The sequence below is a fragment of the Lissotriton helveticus genome, chromosome 9 (assembly GCF_964261635.1).
Source record: "Lissotriton helveticus chromosome 9, aLisHel1.1, whole genome shotgun sequence".
NCBI classification, from domain to species: domain Eukaryota; kingdom Metazoa; phylum Chordata; class Amphibia; order Caudata; family Salamandridae; genus Lissotriton; species Lissotriton helveticus.
This window is the reverse complement of record NC_136070.1, coordinates 68,494,546-68,508,815: the sequence shown is the minus strand read 5'-3', so window position 1 is coordinate 68,508,815 and position 14,270 is coordinate 68,494,546. Positions and strand designations below refer to the sequence as shown.

The window sequence follows — 14,270 nt, the reverse complement described above, 5'->3', positions numbered from 1 at the left end:
GATAAGCGCTTTTTATGTTCAAATTTTCTATCACTAAACTTAATTCCCAAAAGCAGAACAGTCAGGTTTGACGACCGTGGTTTTTCAAAAGCTGCGGCTGAAAAGTGCAATGCTCTTTCTGCTGAACTTCAAGCAGAGTCTAATCCCCTGCAATTCAGGAAACTGGTGAAGACCTTACATTTTGGAGTCTTCCTTGATAACTTCAGCGCCAAGAAGCAATGGTGTATATTGTATTTTAGAATTATGTACCACAGACCATTACTGACTACTCAAGTACATTAACTTAGTGCTACTTTTCAAACAATTGTTTATGTTATTTACTATGTCCCTTTCTGGTCTCAATGTAGAAACTGCAAGTTGGCGCAGGTAGTGCTGTTATCTCTAGACACGTATTTTTGGGTTAAGCCCTTCATCAGTAATGCAGCCCAGGTCTTCACAGGTCACAGCATCACTCCACAGGCACACACAGCTGCCATCCAGGTGAGCTCCTCAGTTCGTTGGCTCAAGGGAGCCTTTCAAACACAAACACTCTTGTGCAAGTGAGCTCGTGAGCTTTTTGAGATGCACCTGTGAGCGGTACTGAAACATGAGGACTGTGGCAGCATTCTCAGCAACCCTGATAAAATTAGTTTTCAATCTCTACTGATGGAGGTTAACATTTAGAAACACAAGTCTAGCGATGTACAGCACTATCTGCACCAACTCTGGTCAAAAACGACAACTAATATTTAAATAAGTGCTAATCATGGGCTGCATTCAAAGGAGCAAACTGTGCTGAGATGTGAGGAACTATGATCCCATCCTACTTCCGTTTAAAAAGGCTCCCTTGAGCCAGTGAGGTGGCAAGCTTTGAGATGCAATGCACCTGTGAGCCTGTGAAGGATTCTGAGACCTGAAAGGACTGTTGCAGTATTCTCAGCAACCCCTGATAAAATTCGTTTTTTGAGCTCTACTGATGAATGATAAAATCTAGAAAAATATGTTTATAGAAATGTACAGAACTATCTTCACCAACTCTGGTGAATAACTACAGCTAATATTTAAGCGTTAATTGTGAACTACATTCACCATAATGCTAAGGGGCAAACTGTGCTGGGAAGTGAAGCTGTGTGTTCCCACCCCCTTCCACTTTTACACTAGGTTTGAAGGGAGGCAGCTTCAGTGCAATGAGAGAAGCCCTGGGACGCTGCATCACAGCGGGAAATGAAAGTAAACCAGTGCCGCTGTACAACCGGGGGAAATGAAAGTAAACCAGTGCCGCTGTACAACCGGGGGAAATGAAAGTAAACCAATGCTGCTGTGCAACTGTGGGAAATGAAAGTAAACAAGTGCTGCTGTACAAAAGTGGGAAATGAAAGTAAACCAGTGACGCTGTACACCGGGGGAAATGAAAGTGAACCAATGCCGCTGTGCAACTGTGGGAAATGAAAGTAAACCAGTGCCGCTGTGCAACTGAGGGAAATGAAAGTAAAGTTGGGCTGCTGCATTTCAGCAGACAAGGAGGTTTACTTTTCCTGTGTTAGCAGGTAATAAAAGTAAACCTGGGCACTGTCTCTCAGTGGGCAATAAGAGTAAACTCAGCAACTGCATAACAGCAGACAATGGGCGCTGCTAGGGTTGCCACCTTTGTTTGCTGGCCTTGATAGAAAATCACTGGCCAGGCTGATTAACAACAGACATAAGAGCATTAACTGAAATGATACACGTACATAATTGCTAGATAAAATGTGAATAGACCACTTTACGGAAGTAGGAGGGGTCATGACATGTAAAAACAGATCACAGTAACAAGAAAAAGTCTATTCTATGCTGTACTACAAGAATCTCCCTCACTTTTACTGGCACTGTCTAAGAACTCCGTGCTGATGGTATACTAATATTTTGAAGTATGCTGTATCGATGCACATCCATTGTGCTCAGTCAATATAAAATAAGTGTATTGATAACCATTTGCCATGCTATAAAATTACATTTTTAAAAGCACTATTTGACGCAAACATTGGAACAGTAATTCAGAAAAGGAATAGTTTCCGCATCTACCAAAAGCTGCTTTTAATACTGTGCACTTAAATCACAACTCTCATAAAACGTAGGCGCATTCATCCATTTTGAAACCTCGAGATTAAAAAACAGGCTAGCCATTTGTAGTACAGAGAGCCATTTGTAATACAGAGAGGTATTTTAGCCGTCAGCCAGAATCTAGCAGCACCTTTAATGGAACCATCTCGCACGTTCAACCTTAGTGCACAGCAGCTACATCTATGGATAAGAGCTTGCTCAAGCGGTACATTGCAATGTAGCAAAAGTGATGCGAATAGTAAGCACCCTGCTGTTCAGCAGAGTTAATGTTCGTCCAAGTGACAGCGTAAATGCAGGATACTAAGAAAATGTAAATACTTGCCCAATACCATGGTTACAGACGTATAGATTTGTAGCGCCGTTTAAGCTCTTAATTGCAGAGTTGCCATTTTGTGCACTGAGGTTTCTAGGGCTTCGACTGCCACGCAATAGATTTCTGTGTATGGAGCACAGCTTGAGATGACGCCTCCCATGCACGCTGAAGATAGAGCGCAGGAGCACTCACATAATGTGCATCATTATGGATAGAATATGTAATCACGGCAGAGCTGCGGGGGAGCCCGGCAGCATCGGGGGCTCTGCTCAAGGGTTTTGCGGGTTGGTGGAATGACACTAGAAAGTATTTCCAGGTTGTACAACACCTCGAAAATCAGGGCTCGCTTCAAAGATGTGGGCCCGATTTACAGTTCGGTGGAGGTCACTCCAGTACGCGACTGATGTCCCATCTGTCTTATTGTGAATGCCATAGGATATAGTGCACTTTGATAAGGTGGATGGGCTAGCAGTCAAAGTTATGACAGAGTGACCCATCCGCCAAAGTGTAAATCACACCCTTAATGGTTCAGATGGGAGCAATAACCAATCCCACCCAATGGTAACAAACATCAGATTTGGAGAGGTTCAGTTATGGTTTTTATTGGTTGAGTCGAGCGAATGTTCATGGTCCAATTCAGCAAGGTATTCTAAAAAAGTTCTTTGAGTAAAGGTGCATGCGTTGTAGGACGTATCATCTAGTTTTTTAATAAGTCTGGGATTCAGCTTACAGACTTTAGACCACTGCTCCAACTGCAGTAACATTAAGATTACCCATGCTCATTTTACAGACTTAACCAATGAAAGACAAAAAACAGTCCTGCCAGGGTTGAGGTCTGTGAACAGCAATGTTACCAACATCCTACCCAGCCTCTTGCTCGCTCATCACTTACCTATCTGGTCAGCAATGCTGTCCTCACTTCTCTGCCAGCTTGGAGTAGATTTACCACTGCCACAAGTGTCTGTATGAGTGGTCTGGCGGTCCAGAGAGGCAGGGGATCTACGGGGTGCTCCAATCCTGATTTTAGAAAAAAAAGAACAATGAGGCGCAATTTAGCCTTTTCCAGACAATGTTGTCTTTTGTAGAAATCGTCTTTAACTTTTCTTGTTTTAAAACTTATAACAAATGGCTACACATTTCAAACATTCGACAAAGATCTAAAGCAAGCTGAGATCTCCAACAAAGTGAGCAGCTGGTGACCTGCATCTTGTTACTAATATTTGAAATTACAGTTAAACACTCAATAAGAAAATTGAATATAAATATTATAGATAGTTCGACAAATAGAGCCTCGAACAACAAGAAACAGGCCTGTTTGCAGTTTTGTAGAAATTTACTTGAAAGGAATTATTGAATGATGCTAGAGTAACCATGTAAGACAACACATGTGAGCAAATATAAAGTAATTCAGACACATTATCATCACCAAAAGTCTTATTAGCTTGTTCTACCGATTAAAGATTTATGGATCTAGTAACTTAGGACAGCAGAATTTACCAGGCTAGACGGACTGCCGAACCGACCGTACGGTCATCACCTACTTTGCAATAAAGTTAAACTAACGTCACATTTCAGTACAATGCAGGCGCACTGGCTTGGGATAGGCAGAATAACTGTGCGGCTGCAGTGACCACCATGGATTCACCAATACCAAAGAATGATGGTTTGAAAATTGTTAGTGATTTGATTCTGCCAATTCGAGTACTTGGATGGCAGTGCTTACCAATCACTGAAAGGAGTGATTAAAATAAACATCTTTGCAGTTAGACAACATAATTCCAATGAAAATACCCATTTCAACAAAAATATATAGCTCGCAATTTCAATAACATTTTAATTTGTTTCAAGCGGTTATCACATGATGAAAAATATAAACGCCTTAAAAAGATATTGTATTCGAAATCCATAAGCAAAAACTATTCTAACATTCAATTAGGTAACATAGGTTGTGCAGAAGCTTTACACATCCAAACACGAAGGTCACCACCCGGAGATTTAAAAAAAAAACTGGAAATCCATTTGCAAATCAGTGTAAAATGTGAAATCATGCAGCAAAAGAAATTAAATATCGTTGTTGTAATACTTTATTCGATAAATATATCATAAAAGTACAGACATAAAAAGATACATAAGACAATTTACCAGGTATTACTACAATTTCATGAAAAAATCATCACTACAAACAATTAAAAAAAATAGAGGGGGGTCTACACAAGATTAAAAATTCTTTCTTAGAGTGGATCTGAACAGACATTGGATAGCAGCCTTGACCGGATAAACCAAGCACTAGCCAAATACTTAGAGACCCCGCAAACAATGTACATAGAGGTAGTGTTGGTTAAAATAATGCGCAGAGCTGATCTATGATCCCTAACTCCCAACTCCCTACACACTGCTTTCAACTATTTTGCTCTAACCTGCTTATAGGCGTTACATGCAAACAGAAAGTGGCCAAGGGATTCTTCCAGACATGAACAACCTGGGCAATTTAAGTCGTGCACCCTCCTGACCTTCCACCCTTCCATAAATTTTTGAGGGGGAGGGTGCCGTATCTTAGTTTCAGGAACAAGGTTTTATCTTGAGGAGTCTGGATGAAGTCCAGGAATGGCTCTAACTTTCTGGAAAGTTTATGTTCAAGAAAGTTGTTCGTCAAAGGTCCCCAGCTTGTGTTATTGAGGTCCTTGGCCTCTACCCAATCCCAGTATAATTTTTTAACAATTTGTTTAGTGGGAGGGGACTGTGAGGCCCAAGATTCAGCCAAACCTATAGACTCCACCAGCTTCTTTAGAATATTAAGCCACTTTATTTTGTTGGATACATTCAAAATAATTAACTCGTCCAACACTAGAGCATATTTTGCTAATTCAGGGGTCCTTCTGAGGCGCACCCAGAATAGCAAAGGGCGGAGTTGAACTATTTCTGAAATTGATCTTTTACCCATGTCAAGGAATAGTGGTTTCAAAGGGGTCGAGGGAGGAAGCGAAACTATGTCTCTCAAACTTATTCTCTGCAATTACCAATGCCTTAGTATTCTCGGCACCCCACAATTCAGAGCCATAAACTGCCGAGGCTAAAGCTTTCCCCTCGTAAACTGCCAGGGCGGGGGCTACTGGTCTGCTGATAGAGAGGCGCTGATTCTTTAATATGGCTCCAGAGACCCTTTTAAGATTTAGGACCATTTTTTATATATGGGAGTCCCATCTCATGTTATTACAGAGCCTGACCCCAAGGTAGTCGAATTCGTCCACTACCTCTAGAGAGGTCCCATTCAAGGAGAGATAAGCTTTCCTAAGGTTTCTTTTAGCAGATAATACCATCAGCTTCGTTTTCGTGGTGTTAACCGGTAACCCACCGTCTTTACAAAAAACGCTGAAGCGGTTGAGCAGTTTTTGCAGACCCTTGGGGGTCTTGGACATCAGGAGGGTATCATCCGCAAAGAGGAGTGTAGGGGTTAAATATCAAATCTTCAACATATGTTCATAGGTTCCAGTACAAATGCAATACAAATTCGATTCATTTTTGCTAAGCAAGTTTGAAGAAATGGTAATTACCACCATGAATGGTACCTGTTGTATGCAGAACCAACATAGACACCCATCTACAAGCATTTCAAGAGCCGGTGGCGTCTGCACCAAGTAAAATAGCCAATGAGCCTCGTACAGATGTAAACGGAAGAGATGTAAATCTTTTACGCAAGGACTGGCCCCAAAGTATCTGCATCCATGTTTCTGATCCATCATGCTTAGGTTTTCTTCTAATGGTTCTTGTATGGGAAACCCTCAGGAGGTTTGGAATCACTGGGACGATATGACCTCTGTAAGAGTACACAATAACGTGCCATGACCCAGACCCTGTGAGCATGGCTACTGACCCGACCAGAGAGGCTTCTTTGCGACAATGTTAGCTATCCAAAGACTAACTCTGGAAAATCATGCCTACTCACGTCTGCCTCTCAACAATCTTGTACACAATTTTAAAGGAGAGGAAAACCATGATTTATTTGGCAAAAGCTTAATAGGACCAATCAAATATATGCTTATGTCGTTTTCCTACATATTACATGAGTCAAGCTTTTAATAAAAATTAAGATATATGAGTAACAATGGCTTTTGACACCTTGAGGACGAGTACATGATTGCAGCATTACTTTCATATAATTGAGATTGTGATTGCAGACTTACAATTATATCTGAAGAACAAAAAGGAGAAGGAACCATCTCAATATATAATATCAGTTTATCTCACAATACTCGATTTATCACAGGGGGCATGTGCTTAGAAATATTACTGATACACAGGGTCCCTGGAAATCCTTAGGGTTCACGTACTATAAATAAAGATGTAGTTCTCCTGGCATTTTATTGTACTTCAAAAGCCGAGTTCAGCTCTAAAGAAGTTCGTATGCTTCTAGGTTGTCCATCTTAAGACACTGCATATCTATACCTTACATGATGTACCGTACGCACTGCAGATCTATACCACATGCACTGCAAATCTATACCATACAAATTCTAGATCTAGACTAAAGGCTGACAGATCAGTTCCGTGAATGATGGACTGAAAAGTTGGAGGGTCGGATTTCATTCCTATGCAGGACTGAAGAACAAGAGTGCAACTAAAAAAATAACCGCATTGGCAAAGCCAACAGTTTTACCTTTTGTACAGGAACAGGTCTTTCCATGTGACACCAATATTCCAAGGGTATAGCTGCAGCAGGAGGAGGAGGTGGTTGAGAGTATATATATATATATATATGTAGATATATATATATATATATATACATATACATACACACACACACACACACACACACACACATATATACAGTACAGCAGCAACAGAAGCTTCACCAAAATACATAACCATTACAGCAGTCATCAGCAATGCAGGTTACCCTTTCACTCACTGTTGCACACACAACACAGCACACATGAGGTGCACTAGCAGTGCAACATTCCAAACCAGGGATTCCTTTGCCAACACAGCCTGATGCTGTGCTGTTATGCGGATCAAATGTGGAGGAGCATGGAAGCCTGTATGGGAAGGCACAGTAGTGCTTGGAAAGGAAGCAGTCACTGATGAATCCAATCATCCTCAAGCCACCTCCAGCGCATCCCACAGGTGTCCACACCAGCATCCGGTTCCTGGGCTTCATGGGATGCGGCTTTAATTTGAGAGAACAAGCGTGAATGGTTGTGGTATGCATTACCGCACTCAAACATATCTCCAAATTCTGGGTGCCGACCACCCTGGCTTGACCGTTCCAACCCTGGATATATTATAACATGAATGCACAAAAGCAGGAAGCGCACACCAGAGCATGGAACAATATCTATTTTTTTTAATACAAGCTACAAAAAGCCTTTCCAGTCCTAGATTCAAAAGCAGGCCCAAATGTATGAGCCAATGCATTCGTACCATCAAAGGCACAAAGACAACTAGTCGGCACTAGAAAACCATAATTGCATCCTTATTGCATTGATTTAATATACAGCCAAACAACTTGCTGAGGGCCCAAAATCTTGATCAGATCTCAATCTTTGTAGAACCAACACTTTGTCCCAGTGTGTCAGACATTGGGTATAGACTGCAACAATGTCGATTTACTTTTACTTGTGTTCATACACACAAGAGTCCCAATCGCACAGACCCCTGCGCCAGCAGTTTTAGCAGAGAATCTTTGGGACTACTAGCACGATAACGTTCTGCTACAGGGGGCTAACAGAACATACAAGAGAATATAATACACTGACATGAAACATGACTTCTTGTGAACATGCAGCAAACAAACCTTTAATGCACATGCAGCAAACAAACCTTTAATTCACATGCAGCACACAAACCTTTCATGTGACCGCCCTGTTTCCAACAGAAGCGGCCGCTCCTCACGCTGCTCCCCGTTCTACCTGCCTCCTGGTATCGTAGCGCTATACCGACACACTGCTATCTGCTGCCTCGCTCCCACTTCTGCTATTGCCTGATTCATTATCGCAACTATATCGTAGCGCTAAATTGCCTGATTGCTTATTGATTTGACCATATTTTCATTTGCGCTACGCTGCCTGTGGAATTGTTTTGTGATTGTGATTTGTGCACTGCCATTTGCATCGCGTTTACGCGGATTGTGCCCCAATCCTGTTTCGCTTTGGCTTGCAGACATTTTGTTGTTGTTGACTCCCTGACCGGATATACTCCCCGATCCCGCCTCCCAGCTGCTCCTCCCTCCCACTGATACTATTAGCCCCGCTCTCCCGTTTTTAGCGCTGTGACCGCCCTGTTTCCAACAGAAGCGGCCGCTCCTCGCGCTGCTCCCCGCTCCACCTGCCTCCTGGTATCGTAGCGCTATACCGACACACTGCTATCTGCTGCCTCGCTCCCATTTCTGCTATTGCCTGATTAATTATCGCAACTATATCGTAGCGCTAAATTGCCTGATTGCTTATGGATTTGACCATATTTTCATTTGCGCTACGCTGCCTGTGGAATTGTTTTGTGAATGTAATTTGTGCACTGCCATTTGCATCGCGTTTACGCTGATTGTGCCCCAATCCTGTTTCGCTTTGGCTTGCATACATTTTGTTGTTGTTGTTGACTCCCTGACCGGATATCCTCCCCGATCCCGCCTCCCAGCTGCTCCTCCCTCGCCCCCTCCCCTTCCACTATCCACATATGACAGATGCCTCCGCGCGCAGCGGTCGCGCCTCATGCGCGCCGAAAGCGCGCCAAAGGTAAGCCCGTCTACGCCCGTCTGCGCCTGGACCGCGCCCAGCGCCCGACCCCCTGCTCCCCGCAAGACACACCCCGTCCGCATTACATACGACACCACAACCCTCTCAGCTCTAAACCCCGGACGCTCACCACAATGCTACCAGGCTGCCCCGGGACACACCCATGGACCCTTCACCTGCCACTCCTGCAAGTTCGACTGCATCAGGACCCACACCAAACCCACTAACCCCAAACAGTGCCCCGACAACAACTACCTGAAGTGCATCCTCCGCAACACCCGCTCGGTCCACAAACACTCCATTGAACTCTGGAATCTCCTCGACACCACATCTCCGGACGTCGCCTTCCTCACAGAAACATGGATGAACGCCTCTTCAGCCCCCGACATCGCCATAGCCATCCCGGACGGCTACAAGATGATCCGGAAGGACCGCACCAACCAAACAGGAGGAGGCATCGCCATCGTCCATAAGAACACCATCCGCATCACGACCAGTTCCGACGATCACCTCGCAGCCGCCGAACACCTTCACTTCCAGATCCACACCGACCCCAAGACCACACTCAGAGGCACCCTCATCTACCGACCCCCAGGACCCCGCACACAATTCAGCGAAGACATCACTGACTTTATCAGCCCACATGCCCTCCCCTCCGAAAACTACATTCTACTGGGAGACCTGAACTTCCACCTTGAAAAGAAGAACGACTGCAATACCACCAACCTTCTAGACAACCTGGCCAATCTCGGACTCAAACAACTTGTTGACACCCCCACCCACCTTGCCGGACACACGCTCGACCCAATCTTCACCTCCAGCAAGCACATCTCCTTCGATCACACTACTACTCTCCATTGGACGGACCACAACTGCGTTCACTTCACCTACAAAAAGACCTCGACCCACAACCCCCCACAACCTATTCCCCGAAGAAACTGGAACAAAATCACTACCGACCAGCTCCTCACATCGCTTCACCAAAACCCTCCCGCCAAATCATCGAACCCAAACCAAGCAGCCACCAACCTCACTCAATGGATCACCCACAGCACTGACGAACTAGCACCCCTGAAAAACCATCAAATCAAGCAAGGCAACAAAAGAGCCCCCTGGTTCAACGAAGACCTTAAGATATCCAAAAAGCTCTGCCGTACCCTCGAGAAAGCCTGGAGAAAAAACCCAACCACTGACAACCTGGCCTCCTTCAAGAACGCCACCCGCAAACACCACCAACTCATCCGTTCCACCAAGAAATCAGCATTCAAGGATCGACTTCACAACAACACCCAAAACAGCAAGGAACTATTCAACATCGTCAAATAATTCACCAACCCCAACGCTGGCTCCAACGACATCACCCCCTCCCAAGACCTCTGCGACTCTCTATCCTCATTCTTCTACAACAAAATCGCAGACATGCATAACAGCTTCATAAACCAATCCGAAGACCAGCCCACTTCACCCACCCCCGAACCAAAACCGCACTCTAACAACCTCTACGCCTGGAACACAATCACCACCGAAGACACCATCCGCCTGATGAACTCCATCCACTCAGGATCGCCAACCGACCCTTGCCCCCACCACATTTTCAACAAAGCAGACTATCGCACCCCATCTCCGCGATGTCATCAACTGCTCCTTCAACTCCGCTACCTTCCCGGAAAACTGGAAACATGCCGAACTTAGCGCCCTTCTAAAGAAACCCACAGCAGACCCCACTGAACTTAAGAACTACCGCCCCATCTCGCTCCTCCCGTTTCCCGCCAAAGTCATAGAGAAAGCCGTCAACAGTCAGCTCGCCGCCTTCCTTGAATCCAACAAATCCCTTAACCCCTCACAATCCGGCTTCCGAGCCAAACACAGCACCGAGACCACCCTCATCGCAGCAACAGACAACATTCGAACACTACTGGAACACGGAGAAACAGCTGCCCTCATCCTACTGGACCTCTCCGCAGCCTTCGACACAGTCTGTCACAGCACCCTTATACAACGCCTCAACAACGTCGGAATACAAGGAAAAGCACTGGAATGGATCATCTCGTTCCTCGCAGGAAGAACGCAGAGAGTCCGCCTCCCCCCTTTCAGATCAGAGGCCACCGAAGTCATCTGCGGCGTACCACAAGGATCATCACTCAGCCCCACCCTCTTCAACGTATACATGAGCCCTCTCGCTTCCATCGCACGACAACACAACCTCAACATCATCTCCTAAGCAGACGACACCCAGCTGATCCTCTCTCTCACCAAAGACCCAAACACCGCCAAAACCAACCTACACGAAGGAATGAAAGATGTAGCCGAGTGGATGAAGAACAGTTGTTTAAAACTAAACTCTGACAAAACGGAAGTCCTCATCTTGGGTTCATCCCCCTCTGCCTGGGACAACTCTTGGTGGCCACCTGCCCTGGGAACCGCACCCACACCCACGGATCACGCACGCAACCTAGGCTTCATCCTAGACTCCTCTCTCTCGATGTCCAGACAAGTCAACGCCGTCTCATCGTCCTGCTTCAACATCCTACGCATGCTCAAAAAAATCTTCCGTTGGATCCCCACCGACACAAGAAAGACGATCACCCACGCCCTGGTCACCAGCCATCTAGACTACGGAAACACCCTTTACGCCGGAACCACAGCCAAACTACAGAAAAAACTCCAACGCATCCAAAATGCCTCAGCCAGACTCATACTGGACATTCCTCGTCAAGCTCACATTTCCGGTCACCTGAAAGACCTCCACTGGCTCCCCGTCAACAAGAGAATAACGTTTCGTCTCCTCACCCACGCACACAAAGCCCTTTACGACCTTGGACCAGAATGCCTCAACACACGACTAACCTCCTACACCCCCACCCGCCAACTACGATCATCCCATCAAGCCCTCGCCGCTATCCCACGCATCCGTAAATCCACCATGGGAGGCAGATCCTTCTCCTACCTAGCGGCCAAGACCTGGAATTCTCTCCCCATCCACCTCCGCCTTACACAGAACCACCTCTACTTCAGAAAACAACTAAAAACTTGGATATTCGATAAGTAAAATGCACCCCCCTCCCCCAAGCGCCTTGAGACCCTCTGGGTGAGTAGTGCGCTATATAAATTTATGAACTTGAACACTCGACAGCTGCACCGGGATCTCTTGCAAATATTGCTGTCATTCAGTAGCAGAGCCAGATATTACATGCTGAAAGCTTTTTCTATTAAGATTCGTCTTTTTATTTAACTTTGATATTCATTCAAATAGACAAATGTATCTTTATATTAGGAATTACGAATTTCCGAATTTTAATTAAAAAAAAAACCTAAGGACAGGTTTGGAACTATGGAAGAGATAGGAATTAAAAATAGACCACGGAAGGACAACAGATTTGAAAATGTTAATTTACTTGCACCTTTTTCTTAATAAGTAGAGAGCGGAACCACCTATTTAATTTTCTACGCCAATTACTACATAGAATCATTCTCTAATCGCACGCAAGGGCCATCAGAAACCGAGTTACCTTTCGGGTAAGGTCGGGAATTGAGAAAAGTACGTGATTTTGCGAAAGCCAATGTATTTCTAAGCGCACGATGTCCCTTCCAACGCAATTAGGGTTTTAAATCCGAGCAGGGCACTCACACCAGGAAGAGCTCCACCCCCGCCCCCCACACCATTGGGTACAGCCTTCTCACACTAGATGTGGCCCCTAATACTCAGCCCACTGCTATCACATAACCAAGCACAACAAGCATGGGTCATTTGTACTTCATATAACACGTTCCCACAGAGCTACAAATAAACGCTCATGAAACGGGTTTATAAATTAAATGAACACTTTCGAAACATTGACCAAAAAGATAATCCCACAATTCATAGCGAAGGAGTTTGGACAAAGAGGAGCATGTCTTGCCCTGGACCTGGTGGTGGAAGCCCAAGCACAGGACCCAAGGAGGCAGAGAGGCAGCATGGGCACGAAGCAAGGTCTTCTAGCCGCTGCCTGCCATGCTACCTTCTGGTGACGAACATCAGGAGGAAGACCCACGCACCGCCCCGGTCCCCCTCAACCCTGTCTCCTCCAAAGAGATGCCATCATATTACGCTATTCTGCACGGACACCATGGTCCAACGCAGAGATACATTTTCCTTATCATTGTTTGCAGGTGTATGAGACCAACTGGTTCAATGCAATTCCTAAAATTCACAGGCTGCTGAAGAAAGCAGAGGACTGGGAGCTGGTGTCACTGATGACAGGGAGTCATCGGGTAACCTTACTTGTAGGGCTCCAGAACAGGTAACAAAAATGGACAATCAAAGGGAAAACCACCGTATCATTTCCAAGTCCACTAGCCAGCACCAGGTGAGCTTGAGGCATGAAAGATTCAGGAGGGCACAGACCCCAGTAGAAACTACACACCGATAATCAAGATGTCCAAACTACAAATAAATCAATAAAAATAACATTTCATAGCCGTGCACTCTTATGTGGCTACACCAACAAAAATGGTTCATTTTGCTAGATGGAGCACTTTTCCACAGCGTCAACATTTTCTGATAGTCCTATAAAACGATCATTATGCGACTTGATACTTTCAAACCAGACTACTACCAAAAAAAACCTCAATATCCTCCACTCTAACACACGACACCAAGTAGATTCAAGGCCAAGTCACATGAGGTCATTTGCGGATATGTTACGGTCAGGCTGAAGATTCTGCGATCTGGACACACAATAGATTCTAGGGAGGGCGAAGCAAGTGTGACCAGACTCGAGGGTAGTTCAAAGGTCCTCCCCAGAGAACATTTTTAGGTTTCGCCTCGCCGAAAGGCTGCGTAGCAGACTTTCTGCGCAAGCGAAAAACTTGTTTACAAGTATGGGGCTTCGTTCCGCCTCTCTGCCTCATTGGCTAGCTCCATAAATGGAGGCTAGCCATTGGAACAGAGATGCGTCACTCATTCCCCGAGCAGATTCGTGGGCGTTCCCGCGATTTTTACTCATCCCGCCCCTTAGCACTCGTCATGCGGCGGTGGGCGGTGTTTTTTTTTTTTTTTTTTTTTAAGCTTTGTTTTCGCCACACTTCCAAAATGGCGTTTTCAGGGGTGGGTTGCGCGATGTCCCGCTGTCCGTTCCCGCTCCACACCCGCTGTCCGTGTGCCGTTCCCG

The 14,270-nt window shown here is 45.3% G+C and overlaps 1 protein-coding gene across 3 annotated transcripts in view; it reads right to left on the bottom strand.

Annotated features, from left to right (window-relative positions):
- Positions 1-14,270, bottom strand: part of SIPA1L1 (signal induced proliferation associated 1 like 1) — a 681,304-nt gene that overhangs the window by 165,868 nt on the left and 501,166 nt on the right. For all 3 annotated transcript variants that reach the window (XM_078659472.1, XM_078659473.1, XM_078659474.1), the window contains one exon: positions 3,285-3,409. In XM_078659472.1, coding sequence (XP_078515598.1) covers positions 3,285-3,409 — 125 coding nt within the window. The remainder of the gene's footprint in view (positions 1-3,284; positions 3,410-14,270) is intronic.